Source organism: Gobius niger, assembly GCF_951799975.1.
Source record: "Gobius niger genome assembly, chromosome: 2".
Taxonomy (NCBI): Eukaryota; Metazoa; Chordata; class Actinopteri; order Gobiiformes; family Gobiidae; genus Gobius; species Gobius niger.
Genome location: NC_136853.1, coordinates 15,315,377 through 15,338,995, shown reverse-complemented (window position 1 = coordinate 15,338,995; position 23,619 = coordinate 15,315,377). Strand labels below are relative to the sequence as shown.

The following is a 23,619-nucleotide window of genomic DNA, read 5'->3' as shown; positions in this document are numbered from 1 at the left end:
TTTAGAGCTGGTATAGTGACCCTGACAAAATTGTATTGATGACTTCTTTCATTCTAAACTATACATTAAACAAAGCAGTGCTTTAATGAAACACATCTTCAATACAATTCAGTGACTCTTTTGTACCATCAGAAACCACATTCTCAATCATATTTTCACTCTCTGGCTACTGCCGTACACTTCTCTCCAGATGGCGTGAAAGTCCAAAATGTGGCGCTTTTTCACAACACCTTGTGCTCGTAAACAGCCAGTTTACAACTGTTAGGGGCAGTCGCTGACAAGAGTACACACATGTCATCTAACGCCATTAAAAACCATAGCAGACCCACCGCACGGAGTAACAGAAGGCAGGCCTGGGTGAAAGCGACGTCTACCAATGCGGCTGGATCAACTCCCAGACTTCCAACATACTACACTGTCATGTTTATCTTCATTTGAACAATGTTTTGACAGTTTGAGGTGACATCATGTGGGGTAGATTTGCGCCGAGAGCAACTGTTTAATCGTCCTGTTCAATATCGTTTGCTCGGCGCCGTAAAACGCAAACCAAACATTCATCCCGTGGAAAGTGTTAACTCCAAATTCAATTCACCAACTCACTGCATTAACACTGAGGAAAATGCCCAACTTTGTTTCCTGTTTGTCTGCACTTCTTATTACGCAAGGCAGCTTTGGGAAACTCTCCTTGTTGTGTGGCCTTTTCTTTGCTTTCTTCCTTTTTATTTCATATAAGCTGATGACAGCGGTGGAAATCTGAGCAGGAAGTTGCAGTATTGAAATTTCTTCACACATAACAACAAATACATCATCATCCTCTCACTCAGGCACTACATCCATCTACTCGAGATATCCTCCCCAGATCTATAAAGGTAATAATAGTCATTTACAATAGCGACATCAGGCTATGCAATTATGGAAGTCTAAATGTTAACGGCTCAATGAGATGAGAGGAAAAGTCTCATGTCATTACAATAATTTGACACAAAAATGTTAAAATATTTGAGAGTCCATGAGGATGTCTTGAGACCGGGCTGGAACAGGGCTCACAGAGACACACGCATGCATACTAATATGTGTGTGTGCGCCCGGGGGCCATCCCAAAATGCTCCCATTGTGAACTAAAATTGGATTTCAAAGCATAACTCATCAATCTAATCACATTCGCAGCACTTATCAGAACATGTGTTGTTCATTTAATCTCCCGCTCACATACACGCACAAATTATTCAGCCCTAGAGCCGCTTCTTCTTGGTTCTTTTGGATCACATGGTCAGATTTTTCACGACGTGGAATATATTGTAATCCCCCCCCGTACATACCCCAGATGTTTTTTGGCGTCGCTACCAGGATGTCACTGACGCCTGCTTGACCTCAGCAGATCCGCGTCTGCCTCTTCTTAAAAGCATGGATAAACCTGTCCAAATAACTAGCTGCTGATTGAATAGCACCTAAACATGTGCATTCTGTTGCGCTCTCAGGGTCAAAGGTCGGCGTCTCTGTACTTGAAAGACATATTTCATAAAGAGCGCACTCTCCTCTCCGTGCGCGCAGTAAACGCCTGTCAAAACGGCTTGTCGTGATTTATTGAAAGCGCTGAACTCCTCACCCCTGACCCCGTTCAAACCCGTGTTTCCCTCACACGCACCTGGAACCTGCACTTTTACGCTGCTGCCCAGGGGCTAGCTTTCATTTGGCCGACAAATGCTTTAGCCAGCGACTCCTATGTGAAAGAGAGAGAGGCCTCGCTAAATTATACATCCCGCACAAACCGGCTGCAGCGCGTCCATTGATGATCCGGAGTCGGGATTGTTATATGGCGAACTGTCCCTTCTCATTTGGGGTGAAAACATAAAGGCAGAGGAGAGCACTGGAGCCCGGAGGGGATGGAGATATGAGCTGACAGAGGAAAAGTTGACTGCTGTGATTTGTGGCTTCCCTCTTTCAGTGCACAGTTATTGAATACGTTCTTGTCTCGGCGGAGCGGGGAGTGTTCTGGGGCACTCTATGAATGGCTCTGTGTTGCCGGCCTCCGAAGCTGGGAGCAGCACAATGATAATGTACTGAAGGTTTAGTCACAAGCAAAAGTAGCATTTACCTCAGCCCGGGCATTATACAGTATGTTGGTCAGGATTTCGTTTGTAAGCAGAGATTATGGCTTATTTATTTTGACCTTTATTCAAGCAGGAAAGTCTACTGAGATGAAGAATCTCTTTTCAGGGGAGCCCTTTGCCCCAGAGCAGGCATATTTTTAGTGATGGGGGAAATCTACGCAGACACTGAGAGAATCTGGCACGGGACCTTCTTACCGGGAGGCACAAGCACTAACTGCTGCCGCCCAACTACAACCAGTGTTGGGGGTCACGTATTACAAAAATGAGTTGCAAAAATATGTTGCTTTTTTTTCAGTAACTAAGGCATATAACATATTACTCACACAAACTGTTGGAATATATTAGTCATTACAATTGCAAGTGCATTTATATGACTGAAAAAATGACAAACTCCGCCCAAATAAAAAGCAGCACCAAATCAAATAGGACACTGTTGTATAAGATGTGCAGCTGAGTGTAGTTAATGTCCTCGAAACACAAGAGAATGGGGAAAGAGAAGGAAAAGGAAATCTCTGACTGCACTTTTGCTCATTGGCATTATTACTATTTTCAGTTTATATTTTGCCAGTAAGTAACTCAAAGTAGTGTAACTCAGGTACATTTTTGAAACAGTAAAATGAAATACAAACATTTTTAGAGCTGTAATCACTAATATAGATTACAATTTTTAAGTGACTTGCCCAACACTGACTATAACTGTTAAGAGGTACAGTATGTTGAGAAGTACAGTCAGTGTTGTTCATATTGAAACTGCCATAAAACAATGTAGCAAGATACATCGTGAATGAATTGAAACTAATGCAAATGTTCGCAATTAGGAAACCCACGACTAGCAGAGGTTTAATTTGTGCTGCACACCTTTATTTATGCTTAAAACCTTCATGCCAGCTCTGTCTCACAGTAAAATGTTAGTTGTTAGGTTAGAATTGTGTAGAGTTATATACATTTCAAATAAAAAGGATAATCTCTTTCAGATGATACTGATTCACACTTTGGACACCCCTGGTTTAGCGTAATTTTTCAGTTGTGTACCAAATGTTGAAAAGGAACATGGCAAAAAAAACAAAATTCCAATTACAGAAAAAAACACAAAACACGTATTATCTCATTTCAGGATTTTAAGTTTTAACTGCAATATTACACTGTGGAAATCCTACTACATAGTATTAAAGTTAGGCCAAAGTACAAATTGTAACCTATGTTGAAACTCCGCATGTCTCTGTCCTGGGCCACCACATCTTCATGTTCCTTTCAACTCCAATCTCCGCCATATGTCTCAGTCACGATTATTTATAGATAAATAACACGCGGCCGTTTTGCAGTGACACATATGGTTCTGAGATTGTATACGACTGCCAAACATGGCTGCAGACATGGAGCAAGGACTCTTCTGCATATGCTTTTAGTTCCAACATGAATCACACAGATGATACACAGACTTTATGGAGCAGCTAAAGATGTAAATAGTGCATTTCTCCAACTGGACATGTTTTGGACAGAGCTCTTGAGATTAGATTTAACTGTAGTATAGCAGTCCTAAGTCACATGGACATACTCTAAATTTTAGCCCAGAAATTGCTGCATGACAAGCTGCTTTATTCAATGCGGTAGAGAAAGCCTCATTCTATGGCACATCATGCATTGATATCATTATTGTAATATCATATTGAATATCATTTTTGAAATAGTGGAACCAGTGCATTGTAACATCACAAACTAGCACCCTCATCTCACATCAAGAGAGTCCTAATCTGATTTTGATTTGTGCACCATGGTCTTTACACTCCATTGAATTCATATCTAGATTAGTTTATATGTTTCAAATTGAGCATAATAATTTGAATTTAAGTAGTTTCTGACTGTTTTCGATACATTTTGTTTTAAAGCAGTACTAAGTAACGTGTTTACCTTAATAAATCCTTTTCGTAGTCCCTGTGGGGTTAATACAAGTGTTAATGGGATGATTGGAGGGTCTTTCATCTCTCCCTGGTGTCTCTGACCAGAAAACCATGTTTGCAACTTGACTGCCACCGGTGCGGAGAAAGCAATACACACTAATGTACTCACGAAGAAGAAGCTAAAATGCTAACGGGCAAAGCTAACTGCGGGCTAACGTCACTTTAAACAGTATTTACAGCCAGGTTTGAGTGAAAAAAATATTTCTATTGTATAATTGGATGCACAGTAACCCTCTCCCCCTTCGCCTTTCCTGTCGGCGTAGGATTTACTCTCCAAAACAATTAATAAGTTAAACAATCGTAACTTGCTACTACACCTGCAGTTGCGCTTATGGCCTCTAGGGGGAAGAGTTACTTAGTACTGCTTTAATTTCAGATTTCTTTCTTTTGCCAACGGGTAAGAAAATTGGATTTGTCCCATTGGGAGTTTTAAGTAACTCATGCCCCTAGAGGTCATAAGCACCACTGCAGGTGTTGTTGCATGTTGTGTTTTTTTTTTTTTTTTTTACTCATTTATTGTCCGCCAGAGTAAATACGCTGACAGAAAAGACAAAGGGACAGAGGGATATTGTACATCCAGTTACACAATGGAGATATTTTTTTTCACTCAAACTTGCCTGTAAATACTGTTTAAGTGGCACTAGCCCACAGTTAGCTTTGCCCGTTAGCCTGTTAGCTTCTTCTGGGGATGTGAAAGACCCCCAATTATCCCATTAAAATGTGTACTACACCCAGAGAGACTACAAAAAGGATTTATTAAGGTAAACATACATATAATTTAAATACAAGCATTTATTTTATGACAGATATTTTCATGATTGAACAACACCTCATACATGTACAAACAAACATGTGCCTTTGCTGTGAGCGGCTCAGCTGCTCTCTTAAGACATGACTGTAACTTTACTGTGGGTACGTCTCACGCTCGTCTCCATGGAGATGTCGACAAAGTCAGTAGAATTTGAGATTTAGACAGGTTAGGTCCTCATCCACATCCATTCTTTGATCACCCACTGCAGAAACAGCATTTTCTGTGTCGAGCTGCTCATTGGGAATTTTTTTTTTACTGATGGCAACAGTTTAGTCCAAAATGTTTGGCAGTGTGCCTTTAAGTGAAATGACCTTAGAACAAGTCTGAAATATCGTCAAACTAAAAAAGTAATTTTGGTTTGGTCTGGAGAAAAGTCTACATTAGTCAAAACCACTCAAAACAAGATGAGTATTATCAGTTAATTTAAACCTATACTTGATATTCACTTTTTGTAGTGTAGCATTTTACTTTTTTATGTTCTCCCTGTTTTTTTTGTTGTTGTTTTTTTCAGACAACACAGGTTCATAGCTTTTAGGCACATTCACTTGTAAAAAAACAACAACAAGCCATCTGGTAATCCGTAGCACAATGCTGTGACTGAGTGTATGATTCTTTCATTGATGTCTCTTTCTGTTCCATTCTCACTCCTTTACCGACACTGCCTCTCTGTGAAATGAGACATCCAGAGGCGGCACGGCTCGGCCATGGCACCTCTCCCTTGTGCAGTGTCAGAAAAGTGCTGGCTCGTACTTGCTTTCTATCTTTGATGATCAGAGGTGTGCAGCGAAAGGCCGGTGTGTGCTGGCATGCGGAGAGGGGAGAGTGGGGAGGCTGACACATGTAATCCTTAACACCGCTCCAAAGTGCTGCTGCGCCACCACAAACTCACCCACAAGGTTTATTTAAACAACACACACACACACCACAGGGCTCTCAGTGCTCTGGCTTTCATTTGTGCACGGCATAAATTCGCCAGCTCTAAAAAGCTCAGCAGTGCACTCTTTGACGGGACAATTCAGGCATTTGTGTATAGCATAATAAACTCTGCACAGGTCAGGTCAGGAGGAGGTCATACTAATAGTTCATAATCGTAAATATTCTCAAACAAGCAACACTGTGCACATTATGGGGGCCTTCATTTTCAGTCGGCTTCCATTTAATGATATAAGATGAAATATTGTGGCGAAAGAAGAGATTTTCATATCATCTCATTTTCTCATTTTGCATTAATATTAGGAGACGCAATAACCCATTTAGAAGCCACAATACTTGGAAAGTCACTGAGGTTTTCCATCAGAACAAAAGTTCAGTTTTCCTACATTTTCCTCACTTAGTTTTACTTAAAGAGGGGGTATTGTGCTTTTTTCAATCACATAGCACCAGTCTATATCACACTACAATGATGACGAAACCTTCTGTTGGTCTGTAAATGCAGTAAATTAGAATAACTGCCTTGTATAAAATTGCTCTTTCAAAATGGCTGTAGCGAATGTCTTGAAATAGGCCTCTGTCTCTTTAAGAACCTCTGACCCTTTCCGACACGCCCCCTCCACACGCTGTCTGTGGCATCAGTGGGGAGGGGGTTCTGCTGAGGAGCAGTGGTTGGTTACTCAGCTGGTGGCGAAAGGTCGGAGGCGTCTCTAGGAGGTGGGGGCGTTCCTAGGAGGACTCAGGCAAAGCTGTCCCTAAAATGGTCGCATCAGAGTTTTTACATATTACTCAAGAATACGTGAATGTGCCAAGACAACACTTCAGGCATGTTTTTAATGAGGGAATGGCATAATAACATGATGTAAAGCTTGAAAAAGTCAATTTTGCATAATACACCACCTTTAAAACAAGAATGAGGCTTTAATATGAAAATAAATTGACCTGAATTACCTGAATTAAAGATTTACTTTTCAAACATGAATCCTCAGTACTAGTTTCCCGTTGAAGCTCAAGGATCAGAAGAATCGGGCTTAAAAGTAATGCAGTCAATGAGAGCACGAATAATGGAATAAACCAAATGGTATAATTAATAAACTCTAATCAATAATGTCATCATTTTTCACTTTTTCACTGTTTAATCTTGATGCAAAATGTTTTACACAATGTTGTACTCTTTTTGGCAACACAATATTGGAAATTCATAAACATCGATGCAGCCTGTTCTCGCCTGAACTCAAACAATCTTAAACTAAACTAAGATTGATAATAGTTTGGACATAATAACATAATGTAAAGCTTGAGTTGATTTTGCATAATACCTCTTTAGACTCCAGATTTAGTATTTCTGTAGGTTTTTTTTTTTTTTTTTTTACCTTTTTTGCCTCCATCTCTTAACCCCCACCTGAACTGAGCACACTTTAGTTTAGCTTTACCCAAATCTTGAAGAAAGTGTCAAAAAGCAACAAAAACTAGCCAAAAACGAGGATGAGAATGCAACAGAAGAGTGACGAAAACTTGACTAAAAGGAGATTCAAAAGTGATAAAAAAAAATGTGACAAAAATGCAACAAAAAAGAGCAACAGAAGAGCGATGAAAACGTCACAAAAAGGCAATGAAAAAGGGACAAAAACAGTGTGACAAAGTGATAAAAACGCAACAAAAAAGCCACAAAAGAGCAACAGAAAAGTAAAAAAAAAAAACACATTCAAAAAGCAATGGACAAAAAGTAAAAATTAGGAAAGTGATCCATTTAGATGAGTTTTGTAAATTTGGATAAAGCTGATTTGGAGTAGTGTGTATTGAAATAATGTAGTAAAAAATGTAGCCATGACAATAATAATGTAACACAGATAATGTAATCAAAAAACAAACAAAAACCCTGGTGATGAAGGCTACACTTAAATCTTTATAATGATATTATAGGCTAAATGTTCAGAGTCGTTTCTCAAACAAATACAGCACAAGAGACGTAGGTTCGACTCCTCTGTGTGGTCTTTCTTCGCGGAGAGTCTGTACTGTTCTGCAGACTTTACATGGGCACCGCTTCAAGACACACTCTCCCTTCCACCAACCTCAACAGAGAGTGTTTCAAGTGCAGGCCTTTTGGGATTTTCTTAATCTGTGTCTGGCATCTGCAGCCTTAACTTGTTTTGCATGCTTTCTGCCCTTTGTCCATTTCTGTTCTGTTGAGTGTTGAATTTACGAGTGTTCTGCTTGTATCTCGTTTCCGTGTTTTTCTCCACAAACCATGCAGCCTCACAATGTCAGCGGACGTCGGTTTGCCCCTTCTTTCACTCCTCGAGATGTCTTTATGAGACTTATTTATTGGAGAGATTATGAGCTGCAGGTTTCGTTATTGCTAAACCTTTTGTCTTCGAAGCGTTCTCTCGGATACATTTAGCATGATTACTGAAAGACTTTTAATAAGTGATAATCAGGGGAGAGGCCACACGAGTCTGAGGAATGAACTTTGATGCTTTGATTTGACCGTCAACTTTGATAGATTTTGTGGAACATATTCCCCACAGCTAGGCACTCATAGTGGTGAAATGGAGAAGATGGAGAGGCATTGGATCCTGCAGAGGAATTATTTAATACTCGACTTATTTTTGTTTTGTTTACTGTAATGAGAGAGGAAGCAAAAGTTTAAACTGTTGGCTGCGGTCCAACCTGGTTCCAACTTTTTTTTACACATTTCTAGCATCCCAATTCTTCACAAGGATGAGTACGTTTCAGAACTTTGAGGTTCACTGTCACAATAATGCTCATAAAAACTATTGCTGTGACAATCGATGAAAAGGATTCATAGTTTTTTTTTCTATTTTTTCACAAACCACAGATACAGATGGCAATGTGTCATACAAGGAGGCGTAGCCTCGCCGAGGGGGGAGAAAACAAAACATTTCACTCTTTTAGCCTTTTTCTAGCGATATGTAAACTTAATTAGCACACATAAATAATGTCAAATAATGGATGTTTTTTCCATAGACATATTATTAATAGACCGTCATTCCTCATCACTCCTCCTCGTTTACCACAATGACCACGTTCGAGGAGGAAATCATGGTGGATTTACAGACTCCTCCTCCCCATCCCTGATGAAGCATGTTCCTAAAAGGGCATAAGGGCGGCATCTTCACTGTAGACTCGGCCCTTGCGTGACGTGTAGTTCAGTCACAGCCGCACAGCTCCAATGCTAACAGTCCTCATTAGTACGAGATTTCTAAACTTTTTCTTACAAAAACCAGCCTGGTTTCTTTAAAGGGACCAGATGCAGGTTGGTAATTTTATACTCACTACTGCCACCTCAGGTCTTGCGCGTAACTGCAGTCTCTATATTAAGCTCGTGCCTGACGGCACTTTGGACCCAAATTAACAACTTTTTGAGTGAAGGTGCAGGATTTTAGAGGCAGTTGTGGTGAACAGGTCTGGGCTCATTCTACACATTAAGACATGGCTGGAACATGTAGGGGGAGGAGAATACATAATTTTAAGATTTTTTAAACTCCGTATAGTCCCTAATCCAGCGCTATAACAGGAGGAATATCTAGCTGTCGAAAGTTTAGGAAAATTAGAAATCAGGCTTTAAAGTTTTTAACGTGTAAAGTGCAATGCATTCCAATGGGGGACTAGGGGCTATATCGAGGTACTACAGCAATGGCGGCCCCTAGTGTCGTCGTCACAAAGCAGAGCAGCCAGCGGCCCTTGTTTTTTTTTCACGGCAGATTGTTCAGTAGAAGTGAACAAAGCGGCAGTCGTAGCTAGCGTCAGCATATAGCATGATGCTAACATGAGCATCATAAAGGCATTCTCCGTTATTTATGTATGTATGGGCTTTTGAATCTTTTTGCTCCGATACCTGTCTTTGTATGTTCATTGGGTAGAAAACTATATTTATAATTCAGCATTTGTTAAAGTAGTTTCGGAGTAATTATTGAAAGTAATTATCTTTGATGGCGTCCGTATCTATTATATACGTTACTCCATATACTCAAGGAGGACGGAAACACATCAAATTTTACTGCAAGTAAGAAAAAGTCGAGTGCAGGGCATTTAAAGTTATGTTTGTTTTACAAATGTATTAGACTGCCTGGGCCTGTATTATTATATTTTTAAGTTTATATTACGAGCGTAGTATGGCGATCTCAATGTATTTTAATCCTACATACGTGTTGGCGACTGCACTATCTTTTCCATATGTGACTTTATTGATTGAGAGGAAGTAACAAACTGAAAGCATGAGTCCGTAGGTTTATTGTCATATGGGGTAATAAAGGAGCTCATTCAGCGCTGTGGGGTGGGGGGGGGTGGGGGGGGGTGGGTGGTTCTGAGCAGCTGAACATGTGTAGAGGAGGAGGTCACCCCACTGCCTGCAGCTTTGTTTATCCAACATGCTGTAATGTTATGAGAGCGGCTGCGCAGGCCCACTAACTACTTGTAATGTAAATATTGCTGGATATGGAAAAGGAAGGCTATTTAAGGCTTACCATATGCTCTAATAATTCTAGTTGCCGATTTGGGAGACTTTAGGGTCTTATTAAAGAATGGACACCGCTGCGTCTCGTGCTGAGTGCAGCAGGTGTGTCCTAATGCAGGGCCTTTGTGGTGTAAGGAACTGGTTTAGCGCCTCCATAAAATGTTCATGTTGTTCGGGGGTCGGGTTGCGGCAGCAGCGTATGATGCTTCACGCATGGATGTTTTATGTGGACATTAAGCCAATGGATGAGGTGGAGGTTTTATTGCCATTGTCAGTTTTAGCCAGTGGACTAGTTAGTTCACTTCATTTTGTTTTAATAAAAGTAAGTCAAATGTATTTGTAAATTTGATTTAAAAAAAACAGTACACAAAGAACTTAGATGGAAGAAATACAGCGCCAGAGAATGCAGGGCGTCTCACCACCTCTGATTCATGCAGAGCACAACAGAGGACAGGAAAACATTACTGCTCTTTCAGAATGTCCGTTTTATAGTTTGGGGAAAAAAGATCCTTTCGTGCGTCACAGTCTATATCCTATTTTTGCACATATTTTATTCACTACTACACAAGACAGGGATGTTATACCGTATAATAGCCTGGACAGCCATACTATTCTCTGTTTATTCTTAACATGATATTTTTCTTTCAAATGCATTTCAAATATAAAGAGAAAGAAGTGTGTATTGGCTGGCCAGGCTAGTTATATGAAACATGAAACTATGAAACATGCATGGAAGCTGCATATGAGCATATCTTGATGTGTGGAAGAGAGCCTTCAGGTTTCTCCGCTGGCTCAGGCTCTTTGCAGGACTATATATTGTACCTTGAGCTTCATACTCTGGACCTTTCCATTGACTGACCCGAATGAAGAATCTTTGCTGATGTCTTTTTGTTTTGTTCCTGCAACAAATGAATGATTTTTACTTTGGGCTGTAAGCAAAGCAGGGGCAGGCCTGGTTAGTACCTGGATGAGATGCTGATGTGAAGGGAACAGCCCCAGGTAGCCTCATCAGTGCTACATCTGTGGAGGAGTTTGTCATTTATTCAGATACAGATGATTCCATGACAAGTCCTACAGCTTTCCCTTAATATTCATGCTTCGAAACGAGGTACATGCTTAGATTATGGAGCCTTCAGTTTGCATTACAAGATAAAGCAAACTGTGCCATCCGGACCCAAACCTCCCGACACATGAACGGTCAATGCACCTGTGAACATCTATACACTCATGCTGCCGTTCTAGTGTCTATTTTTTAAATAGATAAAATAAATAAAACCTGTTCTGATTATGATAAATAACCCTGTGTTGCCTTGACTCTTCTAAAATCCTTCTAAAATCTGCCACAACCCGCCAAATTTCTCACATATTGCAGACCGCCAGCAGCCATAGCCTTGTCACAGTCACGATCTTAGCGTCATTGTGCCAGCCAGGTACACTTGCAAGGAATGTATTAATTAAGCATTACAAAATACTCATCAATTTTGTGAAAGTGAAATGAACAAACCTCCGAACCATTTCCCGTATTGTTTCGCACTACGCTCCCCAGACATCCTTTTAATGACAAAGATTTCCTCCGGGCCTGGATGCCGGTGGCGGCAGAGGCAGCATGGCGGCGTCTGCTGTGCATCGGTCCGAGTCTCTATCAATGGGCCGGAGCCAGATTAAAGTGCTGGGCTCTTTGTTTACTGCGGCCTGTGATGGCACGGCTGAGCTGCCCTGCACAAAGGGCCCCTGCTCCTCTTTGTCAGACCTCTTGACATGGCAACCTGAAGCCTGAATGCCCCCACTTCACCTAGAAGAGAGGGTCGAAGGCAGTGGCAGGGGAGAGGGGAGGGAGGGAGGGATGGAGGGAGAGGGGCGAGGATACAGACAAGTAGGCATCGGGAAGACAGAGGAAGGAGATATGAACAGGAACCAAAGACGTCGGACTCAAATTGCAATAGGTAGAACTTTTTACTCCAAGTTTTAAAAATCATGTGATCCGAATACAAGGTGTCAGAAGGTACCACCTATACATGCAATCTTAATGATGTACGAACGTCTGAAACAAAAGGAGAAGCCAATTTAGATTTCCTTAAAGGGACTATACAGAGTTTAAAAAATGTAAAATAATCTAATTTCCTCCCCCTAAATGTTCCAACAATGTCCTTCTTCACCACAACTGCCTCTAAAATCCTGCTCTGTCACTCAAAAAGGTGTTACTTTGAGTCCGAATTGCCGTCATGCACGAGCTTAATATAGAAGGTGCAGTTACACGTATGACCTGAGGTGGCAGTAGTGAGCATACAATGGCTAACTTGCATCTAGCCCCTTTAAGATAAGCCAAAAATGTAATATTATAACATGTGAGACTCTTGGGTACAAAAGGTTTGGGCATCCCTGCTGTGAACTTTGAACTTTAAAACAAGATTGGGATATGCAAGCAAAAGTGTATTATATTCTTAAAGCTATTTCTGAAATATCTCTATTTTTTTTTGTGCATCTCAGGTCACTTTCTTGGCAACAACACCGTCATCGATGTGCTTCGTCGTCAGGGATACGAGGTGGAGCACACTCCCGCAGAACAGCCATTAAAAAGGTAAGTCTGCTTCCCTGAGAGTTCATTCCACCCCACACACCCTTCTCATGATAGTGACTGCAGATCCCGCCCACTTCAGTCAATCATGATTGTTACAGAGCAGTCATACATGCATCTATTCATTCCCTGTACGGATCGTGCTGTGGTTTCAGAGATGTCCTTTTCACGCCGTGCTTTCATTTTCTCACAGCGCTCAGCAATAGATTCATTTAAAGTGGTAACGTCATGAACAGGTCATGGAGGACAAATGCAACTCCATTTATTATAGGAATCTATTTTATATTAGGCTACTTATTTACCGTCAATAACCGCCCTAGCCGATCGCATTTTCTCTAGTTCAGTTTTACCCAAGGTCAAGGTCAAAGTTTATTTATAAAGCACATTTAAAATACAGTTGACACTGCCCAAAGTGCTGTACATGTTTCAGTGCGAGACAAATATATATATATACATACACACAGTACAAAAGAACAACATGGAATGATCAACTCAGCTCGTGTTAAAAGCCAATGTAAAGAGGCGTGTTTTTAAGAGTGACTTAAAACTCTCAATGGATGAGGCTGATCGAATCTAACCCAAATCTAAAAGCTTCTCGACTGGAGAGTAATGCCTCGTTTGAAAGCTAAGACCTACTAAACTGAAAGTAACTGTTTTGTTTCGCTGTCGCATATTTATGTCGCATGTATTTGTACATTTTTTTGTTGTGTTCTTGCCGTTTTTTGTTGCTCTTTTGTTGCGTTTTCATCACTTTTTTGTCATGTTTTTGTCACTGTTTTTTAAGGTAAGTTATACTGTATTAATCTCTGTAGAGAAATCTCTGTAGAGAAATGAGTTCTCTGCATTTGACCCATCCTCAGTGTCGCATGGGGCGACCTGTAGGAGCAGTGAGCTGCCAGCATGGGCCGGCACTCGGGGACCCATCTCCATGATGTGGGGCCAGGCTGGTGGACAGAAACACCTGGCTGGAGGATTAACCTATTGCACATGTTTTTATAACCTACCACTAACCTATGCAGACACGGGGAGAACATGCAAACTCCACACAGAAAGGCCCCGTCCAGGTGGGAATCGACCCCGGGATCTTCGAGTTGTGAGGCACGAGCGCTAACTGCTGCGCCACCGTGTCTATATACCCTGTCTATATTGTGATATTGTTGCTTTTCTGGCACTTTTTTGTCACTCTTTTGCTGCGTTTTCATCCCCGTTTCCTTCGCTATTCTGACGCTTTTTTTTCAAGACGCTTTTAGATTTGGGTAGAGCCAAACTGGACAAAATATGCTCGGTTCAGGTGGGGATTAACCCTCGTGGGGCCTTCGGTCATTTTGACCCGAAAGCCACTGGAGCCCGCGGCCTATCAAAATGACCCGAAAGCCACTGAAGATTTTTGTATAAAGAAGCAGAAAAAAATACGAATGCATGGTTATTTTAAGGCTCTTTTTTGGAGTGTACTTTTTTTTTTACCTTAGGGTCTTGAAAGGGTGCAAAATTAAGGGCCACAGAAAAAAAGACAGAAATTCACTCAGAAGTTTATTTTTCTTTCTTGCAAATGACAAAACTTCTTTAACATTTATGAACAGCCTAAAGGAAACAAATAGTGTTTGCTTTTTTTTTTTACCTTTACATTTCCCTGAAGCTGGTTCTCCAACCAAAACGAGGCACCGGGAGAGGTGGGACTGGAGCTATGCGGGTTCCCCATTGAGCCCATGTGCTGATGGAACAAAGTTATTGAAGGACAAACATTGATGCTGCATTCAGTCACATGTTTTTAAGGCACAGACAAAAATGCACATTTTCAATACATTGTAAGAATTAAAATCCAGGGCTGAATATTTATTACAAATGATCTAATACTCAAAACGGATGCAGTAATTGAACACATATGAGCCGTTAGCCCAAACTGCTTTGCTTTATTCACTACCAGTTGGTCTCAAAAACAACAATTACCAGATATGTGAGCTTAGATAAAGAAATCTGGGCCGTAAAAAAAAAGGAAACCGCTCTCTCAGTAGGTCTTCTGTAAGCTTATGTTTTGCTTCGGCTCTAACCAAGTATCAGGGATGAGAACCGAAAGCAGGAAACACAGAGATGACAGATGAAGCGGGAGGTAGAGAATATTATGTTTCGCCCATAGTTGTTGTACATTACCATTCCTTCTCCAAACATTTCTCTAAAAGTCCCATATTTTAACACTGTAGTTGGTAGATAAAGTTTCACATCTTGCCTACTTTTTTTTGCAGCACAACCCGCTGTCTTGTGTCGCTGACAGGAATACATATATTTCCCCGACTTTTTTTTCTTTCTTTTCTCTAAACTTCAGCTGCATTTAACATATGTTTTTGAGCGCACACGAGTCCGCAGCGCTCGCAGCCAGACCCAAACCAGATGTTCGGGTTCCGCTTCAGCCCTTGTGAGAAATATGTTGTCTGCAGATAATCTAAAACTGAGAGCGGTAATTATCCTTTGAGTGATTTTCTTTATTGGAGCGCCTGCCCTCTCCATATGTTTCTACACACGAGGCTGAGAGGCTTTATTAATCTACTTAACTCCGTCAACACTAAAGGGGTGACCCCAGTGAGCTGCAATGAGGGCCAATGTTTTTATCACTCACAATAGGTTTTCATGCGCCAAAACCATAAGATTGAATGACAGTGCATCAGCCAAATTGCATTACAGATGGAGTTACCAATGTATTGCTTTGTAGTCGTGTACATTTCCTTTGCCGCCATACAGTACATCTATATTTTAAAGGAACAGGCCACCGTTTTTCCATACTGAGATATTTTCTTACCTGAGCTTAGACGAGTTGATGTGTACCTGTCTGGTCTTTGTGCGTGCCCTTAGTCAAGCAAAAAGAGCAAAGATGTTGTTAGCATTTAGCCTCTCCCTGCATATTCCTATGGCTCCAAACTGGGGTGAAGTTGGAAGCGACCAAGCTCTTCCACGTTTTCCCTGTTTAAATATGTTTACGTGAAACATTACACGATCCAAGTCTAGGTACACAAAATTAAACATGTCGACTTACTAAGCGGATAAAAAGGGGTACTATATTGTAGGCATAATAACACCTCAGGAGCACTTCGACGTCCACGCAGTAATAGTTTCAGAATTGAGGAATCTTCCGGAGTGAAGATATTACTGTGTTATTACGACTTAAAATATAGTACCCTTTTTATCTGCTTACAAAGTCGACATTTGATTTTGTGTAAATACACTTGGATCGTGTAACTACTCATGCAACCGTATTTAAAGGGACTTGATGGATTTAAAAATGTATTTTCTACCTCCTACCTGCTTCAGCAATGCCCTAATGAGCCCAGACCTCTTCACCACAACTGCTGCTTAAATCCTGCACCGTCACTCAATTGTTGTCAATTCGGGCCCGAAGTGCCGTCATGCAAGAGCTTAATATAGAAACTGCAGTTACCTGTAAGACCTGTGGTGGCAGTAGCGAGTATAAAAATGCCGACTTCCATCTAGTTCACATATCCGGCCCGCGAGAGGGTTTTTTCTGGCCCCTGGGATTATATAATTTTATTATTAGAACTGGCCCGCAGGTCACTGCACGCCAGCAGCATCCAGGTACTTTACACGCACCAACGCACTACATTTCCCACAATGCAACGGTGGCGCTCCGAGCGGGAGGCCACTTCCTTTCATTATTCATCAGCGGGCATTAGCATCACTTCAAAAGTCAACTTTCAGATAGTCTACCCTTAAAAATGGCAAAACGGAAGGTGGACACTGAGAACTGGACTTTTCTGTGTGACATCACGACTCATCTGAATAGTAGTATATTTTTAGGTTTTCAGTCTGTTTAATGGGGATCACTAGACTATATGCGGTCATTACATTTTTTTCAATGAACATTCGATCAGTCCGGCCCTCGGCTTGTTCCTAAATTTTTCATTTGGCCCCCCATCCATTTGACTTTGACACCCCTAATCTAGTTCCTTTAAATAGGAAACACATGGAAGAGCTGGGTCGCTTCTACCTTCACACCCGTTTGGGTCCTTTGGAATTATGCTGGGAGAGGCGAAATGCTAACAACGTCTTTGGTCTTTTTGCGTGACTGAGCGCACGCACAAAGACCAGACAGGCAAGCATAAGCTCATCTAAACTCAGGTAAAAACATATTTCAGAATGGAAAGACGGTGGCCTGTTCCTTTAAATGCAGGAATATATTTCAAAATGTAAATATAAGTAATAAGTGAATAGTTTTCAATCATTCATTTACTACCGTTATTGCTCAGACCATATACATTTGCCTTACAAATGTATAACAAATGCTCAAAAGTGTGAAGTTATAAATGTTGCTGTAGATTATTCTGTGCTGAGACGAGTTGTTGAAAACACCGATGTTCTTCATTCAGTCCGGTTTCCATGTTTTTTCCTGCTGTTTTCAGAATGTAGATGGTAGCAGAGATAAATCTGGCACAATCCCCGGTGGCCACCAGTGAAGAGTGCTTGAAAGGCCAAACCAAGCAGGGCCCGTGCCTCCTGCTGCGGAGCGTGTAGTGCAGCCTTGCATACAGCACAGTGTGGGTGGCTATCTGCCCTCACAGATCAGTGTGTGAGATCTCTGTTGTGCAGTCTACTTTCACACATGTACTGAGAGGCAGAACGCTGCACACATACCAGCCTGTGGGCCAGGGCAAACCCCTGCGTGTCACCCATCACGCTACACTCCCAAACTTTAAAGATAAGCACAGCACTACCAACAAACAAAAGCCACAACTTCACATGTGAATGGCCGCCCACGTTAAGGAGGAAAAATGCTATTAAATACCACCACACCGCAGTGTTAATCCTTTGGCTTGAGCTCTGCTTTGAAGTAGTTTTGAGACTTTTGCATCTCGCTCTCTTCTTTTCTTGTAATCAGACTTTTGTTAATGAATTCCATCCCCAATAGGCAAAGAGGCATGTGACTTTAATTATCGTTTTTTGAGATCTGAGTCAAAACTATTATTTGAACAACATGGGATATTGCCAATGTCTCGTTGCTTGTTAAAATTGAAATATGTTCCCTGATGAAGGACTGAGTTATTACAACGAAGAAGTGTCAAAAATACAAATTCAAGTGAAAAAATATTACATAAAATGGTTTATCTGATCCGTGGATACAATCGTTTTGAAATTGACCAATAAATGAGAATTGCAAACATTTAATCCTTTCTTGCCCTTTTATATACATATGCATCTGTAAGTTTACAATGTACTTACACATTGTAGTATTAGGTCGATTATCTGTCTAAGCTACTGCAGATGGAAATAACTAAGAAATTGGTATTTTTGGCACTCAAACGCAAGCCACAAAACCATAACTAAACCAGGTCCAAACTAGGACTAAACACAGAAACCAGATCCACATTTAGGCTAATTCCAGTTATTTGCACATCTGCAACATCCTGTTCAAACATAGCAGGGTCTTTCCTCGATTGGTATGCTACAATATGTTTTCAGGCTACTTTTAAAACCTTTTTATGATGTGTATGTCCTCTTTCAGACCCACCTCGCCTGAATCTGAGGACCACCGTAAGGAATTCCCAGCCCTGGAGCCTTTCCTCCATGAACTCCCCCATCGCGGACACGACCATTTGGACGAGGAGCACTTGCCTCACCTGCTCTTCCCGCCCGATAGCTTGGAGCTGCTGGAGAAAGCGGAGAGGAAGATGTTGAAAAAGAAGAGGCGGAACAAACAGAAGAAGCAGCGGCACCGGCATTTCAATGACCTGTGGGTTCGCATCGAGGACAGGTGAGTGGAAACCCGAGACGACGCACGGTTGAAATGAAACGCGCAATCGCAAAAGGTCATAGGTGAAGACAATGAGAAAGCCAAGACGAAGAGGATGTGAGAGAAAGGGAAATCCTCAAGTGTGTAATGCAGCCTCCGCGCTCCTCTATAGAATTGCAGCCACACTTCCGGATGAGCCGCTGCAGGCCTGGTATCACATCTCTGTGCTCAACAGTCATACCCTGCAGTGCAGAATGAGTCCAGACTGGTTTGGAGCCAGTATTTGGATCTTCTCCATATGAAAACCTGGGAATTCCTGCCGAGTATCCGGTTTAGAGCGCTCACACTAGCCTCAGGCAGGGACTCACCGGACAGCAAAACAGGCTCATTTTCACAAGAAAACTGGGACTGTCCCATTTCAGATATGATGATTCAACCACAGAGACGGTTAATGACAGACAGAACAAACATTTAGACTTTATGCCTCATCCCTTACTAGGGCTGTGCAATTAATCGAAATTCGATTACAATTTAGATTATTGCACTAAACGATTACAAAATTAGCATCATCTAATAATTTTTGCAAAGCAGACTTGCATTATTTCATGGCGCTGGGATTATTTTCCCTTCTCATTTCACGTGCCATGGCTCATGCTTCTGCCTGACATGAAAACAAACAGCGCTGTGTGATGATGTCATCAGGCCGCGCTGCTCAGTTTACTTGCGCAGGTGTGAGGGCTGGCCAGCAGGGGGCAGGTGTGAAACAGAGACCTCTCCTTAATCGAGGCAAACTTTAAATCATTTGTACTTTTATGACTGTTCAGAAAACTGAAAATATTTATATAATAAAGAGTTTTTTTAAAGGCAACAAATAATCGTTTGGATAATCGTGATTTCAATGATGACAAAAATAATCGTGATTATTATTTTTTCAATACTCGAGCAGCCCCATCGCCTACCCTAGTACATAACTAAATCAGTGTGTGGGGGCTGGTGTAGCCTCAGGAACCAGAACCCACCACCTACAACTCTTATTCAACATTTGCACGATCCACTTTAGGGTCCCAATCCAACAGTTGAGAACCACTGACCAAAGGTAAAGCAAACCAATCTACATCTCTACTCGCTGCAATGTGCCTTCAAATTTCCGTTGGTTCATGAAATTCATCAATTGAAACATTTTTTCCTATTGGCAAATGTTCCTGGTTTGACCAACAGTGCTCCCTGGTTATGGAAAGTATAGCCCTAACTTTGGTAGTGAACAGAAGTGGTTTGTCCTCATTTGTGTACGTTCAGTCTGAGGGCGGCTTGTACAAAGTGCCCATGTGCATGCCTTTGTATATTTTAATGTCTGAGAAGGTGACTGACTGGAGTTTGAGAGACACGAGCCAATGACGTGCCACAGCTTTCTGCCCCGCCTGGTTTTCCCCTCAAACTTTTCATTTTCTGGACAATTTTGTGTGTGTGTGTGTGTGTCACAAAAGCGTAAATAAGCCCCACAATGGATCCCCGTTAATGCATGAAATATCTCTAGTATTCATGGAAATTCTTACAAAGCACTTCAAGTCAGAGGTTGTGCTTCATTTTTTATGGGGGGACTTTGGTTGGAAAAATAAAAGTGTGCCTAATTAATTAGCAACAGAGCTCACTTTCTATTATCGAAGCCAAAACAAAATCAGACAGATAATTTGTGACTCTCTTAAGCCTTATTCCAGTCACACAGAATATATATAATGGCAGTGGAAGACTTGGAAACAGTATATTCCATAATATTGCACTACTTGAACATTCACTCGCCAGTCCATTCCATTTCTTTTTTCGGTCTTTCTTGAAGAACTTGTGAGCTTGTTTTGTCTGGCCACAGCCCAGTCCAAACCACATGTAATAACGCCGCCGGCACCATATCAAACAGAGAGGGCGGAATGAGTTAATTACTACATGTTTAGACAAAAATATTGCACAGGGAATGAGGGGCTGATAAAGATCGGCGGGAACAATATAAAGAGTGTGCCGGATATGTAAACAGTCCGTCATTGTTAGTTGTCCAGATTGCTATTTCGGTCTCCATTTGATGTTGTTAAGTAATTGCACTCATGTTGTTTATCTCTCATGTTACGTGCTTGATTTGGCTTTGAATGCAGGGGGAATAAAGCTGTCTGTTCTGCAGGGCTGCGATTCGAATTGCGACAAGATTCGGTTCACGGGGACCATTAGGGGTGAAACGAGGCTGAGAAATGAGCCTCTAAACTGATTCAAGAATCTCGTGCATTTCAGAGCATGTTTTAGGGTTAGCAGGATTTGTACATGATATGATTGAGACAGGGTGTTTTCTTATTTGGAAAATGCCATTCAGGAACTAAATAACTGCAGTCTTTGTGTGCAGCCCTGCTCGTTCACCTCTTAACCCCCACCTTCACCAAGCACACGGGTTCACCTTTACCCAAATCTAAAAGCTTCTGGCACAATGGGGAGGAAGAATATACAACAAAAAGAGACCCCAAAAAACAACAACAAAAGACTGACAAAAACACAATAAACAAGCAACAAAAAAAGCAACAAAAACATACTGGAAAAACAACAAAAACGTGACAAAAAAGCGAGTGAAAAAAGCAACAAAAAGAGACAAAAACACAACAAAAATGTGGTGACAATGCAGCAAAAAAAGTCACAATCTGTTTTGTAGGCCTTAGAGGACTGACATTGGCTGTAAGCTCCAGTCGAGAAGCTTTTAGATTTGGGTCAAGCTGAACTGGAGAAAATGTGCTTGGTTCAGCCTCATTTGAAAGCTAATTCCTACAAAACTGATCGTGACTTTTGTTAGGCTGTCGCCGTGTTTTTGTCACAAGCTTTTTTATGCTTTTTAGTCATGTTTTTGTCACTTTTTTTTATTGTGTTTTTTTCTGGCTTTTCTGGCATGTTTTTTTAGTCATACTATTGTGTCTTTTTTGTCTGGTTTTCGTAATTTTTGTCATGTTTTTGTTGCTTTTTTGTTGTGATTTTGTCACTGTTTTGTGGCTTTTTTGTTGCTCTGTTTTGTTTTGTTTTGTTTTTTGTTTTTATTGTTGCCATTTTTTGCATTTTCATCCTCGTTTTCGTCACTGTTCTGACGCTTTTTTCAAGAAGATTTTAGATTTGGGTAAAGCCAAACTAGAGAAAATGTGCTTGGTTCAGGTGGTTAAGAGGTTAAAAAGCAATAACCAAGGAGCCACGGCCTAAAACAAGCGGGTAAGATAGAAAGGACTGAACCAGGTCTATAGTTAGACAGGAGACAGTAGATAGTAATAGTAGAGTTTGACCGTTCTTTTTTTCAGTCTTATTTCAAACATCCCAAAATCCCCCCAAAAATGTATTAGCTATTTGTCCTGAAATTGTTGAGCGTGACCAACCATTACAATAATCATGATCAATTTTTGTTTTGTCTTTGCAGTAATGTGGTCCAGTCTCCTCCTCCACCGATGGTCAGAATCATTAACGGCTACATCACAGTGCGACCTCCGGACAGACCGCCGCAGATCAACTACGACCGCCACCTCACATCCTCCGCAACTTCAAATGTCTGTTTCTTCTCTTCCTTACTCAGTCTGCTAATCGGCCAAACAACCATCACACGTCTCACACAAACTCTGTAGAGCACTCGAATGGGAATGTTTGTAGAGATGAGGACAAACTACTGGATGTGAGGGCAGAAGATCATCGGATTCTCGGTCGCCCACACATCGCTGCGAGAAGACCAAGTGTGTTTGACGAAGTGTGATGATGTGGCGGAAAATGGACACTCGTGACTTGAAGCTAAGACACCATGACCTTTGTGTAAATGATGTAAATTGTATGGCTTTATGTAAATGTCTGTATGTGCGTGTGAACCATGTGAGCTCTTAACCCACAAAATGTTGATGTTTCTACCTTTAATTTATTCTTCCATTTTAGAAGAATGTATTGGTTGTTACGAAGGGGACTGTACATATTGTTTAAATGTCATAGAGGCATTTTAGATATATTAAATACATTGGCGTTTATAAATATATAAATAGAAATGCAGTATATTTTTTTTTAAAACAGAGAATCAGGAATTTACCTGCGTGGCCTGAGAAGTCGGATTTCCGTAGGAGCGGAACGGGACAGGAGCGTTTTGCCGGTGCTACGGCAGCCAAGCGTGAACTGCTCCGCGCCAAAAGGGTGAAGGGCGTGGGGGCGTCCAAAGCGCTCCATACCCGAACCCTACCCGAACCCTACCCGAACCCTACCCTAACCCTACACTACCCCCTAACTCTACCCTAAGCCTACCCTAACCCTAGCCCTAACCCTACCCTAGCCCTAACCCTACCCTATCCCTAACCATACCATAACCCAAACCCTACCTTAATCCTACCCTAACCCTACCCGAACCCTACCCTAACCCTACACTACCCCCTAACTCTACCCTAACCCTACCCTAGCCCTAATCCTACCCTATCCCTAACCCTACCATAACCCAAACCCTAGCCTTAACTCTGCCCTAACTCTACCCTAGCCCTAATCCTACCCTATCCTATCCCTAACCCTACCATAACCCAAGCCCTACCTTAACCCTACACTACCCCCTAACTCTACCCTAACACTACCCTAGCCCTAATCCTACCATAACCCAAACCCTAGCCTTAACCCTGCCCTAACCCTACCCTAGCCCTAACCCTACCCTATCCTATCCCTAACCCTACCATAACCCAAACCCTACCTTAACCCTACCCTAACCCTACCCGAATCCTACCCTAACCCTACACTACCCCCTAACTCTACCCTAACCCTACCCTAACCCTAGCCCTAACCCTGCCCTAACCCTACCCTATCCCTAACTCTACCATAACCCAAACCCTACCTTAACCCTACCCTAACCCTAACCTAACCCTACCCTAGCCCTAACCCTACCCTAACCCTACCATAACCCAAACCCTAACCCAAACCCTAACTTAACCCTACCCTACCCTAACCCTATGATAAGATGAGGGAGAATGTACACTCAAGCATACATGCACATACAGTGGGG

General features: G+C 41.6%; 1 protein-coding gene across 1 annotated transcript in view; it reads left to right on the top strand.

The window, feature by feature from the left end:
• trabd2a (TraB domain containing 2A) overlaps nucleotides 1-18,621 on the top strand; it is a gene marked incomplete at its 3' end in the record, with an annotated part of 64,147 nt that extends 45,526 nt beyond the window's left edge. The window contains exons 5-6 of the mRNA XM_079582619.1: nucleotides 12,775-12,865; nucleotides 18,369-18,621. Coding sequence (XP_079438745.1) covers nucleotides 12,775-12,865; nucleotides 18,369-18,621 — 344 coding nt within the window. The remainder of the gene's footprint in view (nucleotides 1-12,774; nucleotides 12,866-18,368) is intronic.
• Nucleotides 18,622-23,619: the final 4,998 nt, after the last annotated feature.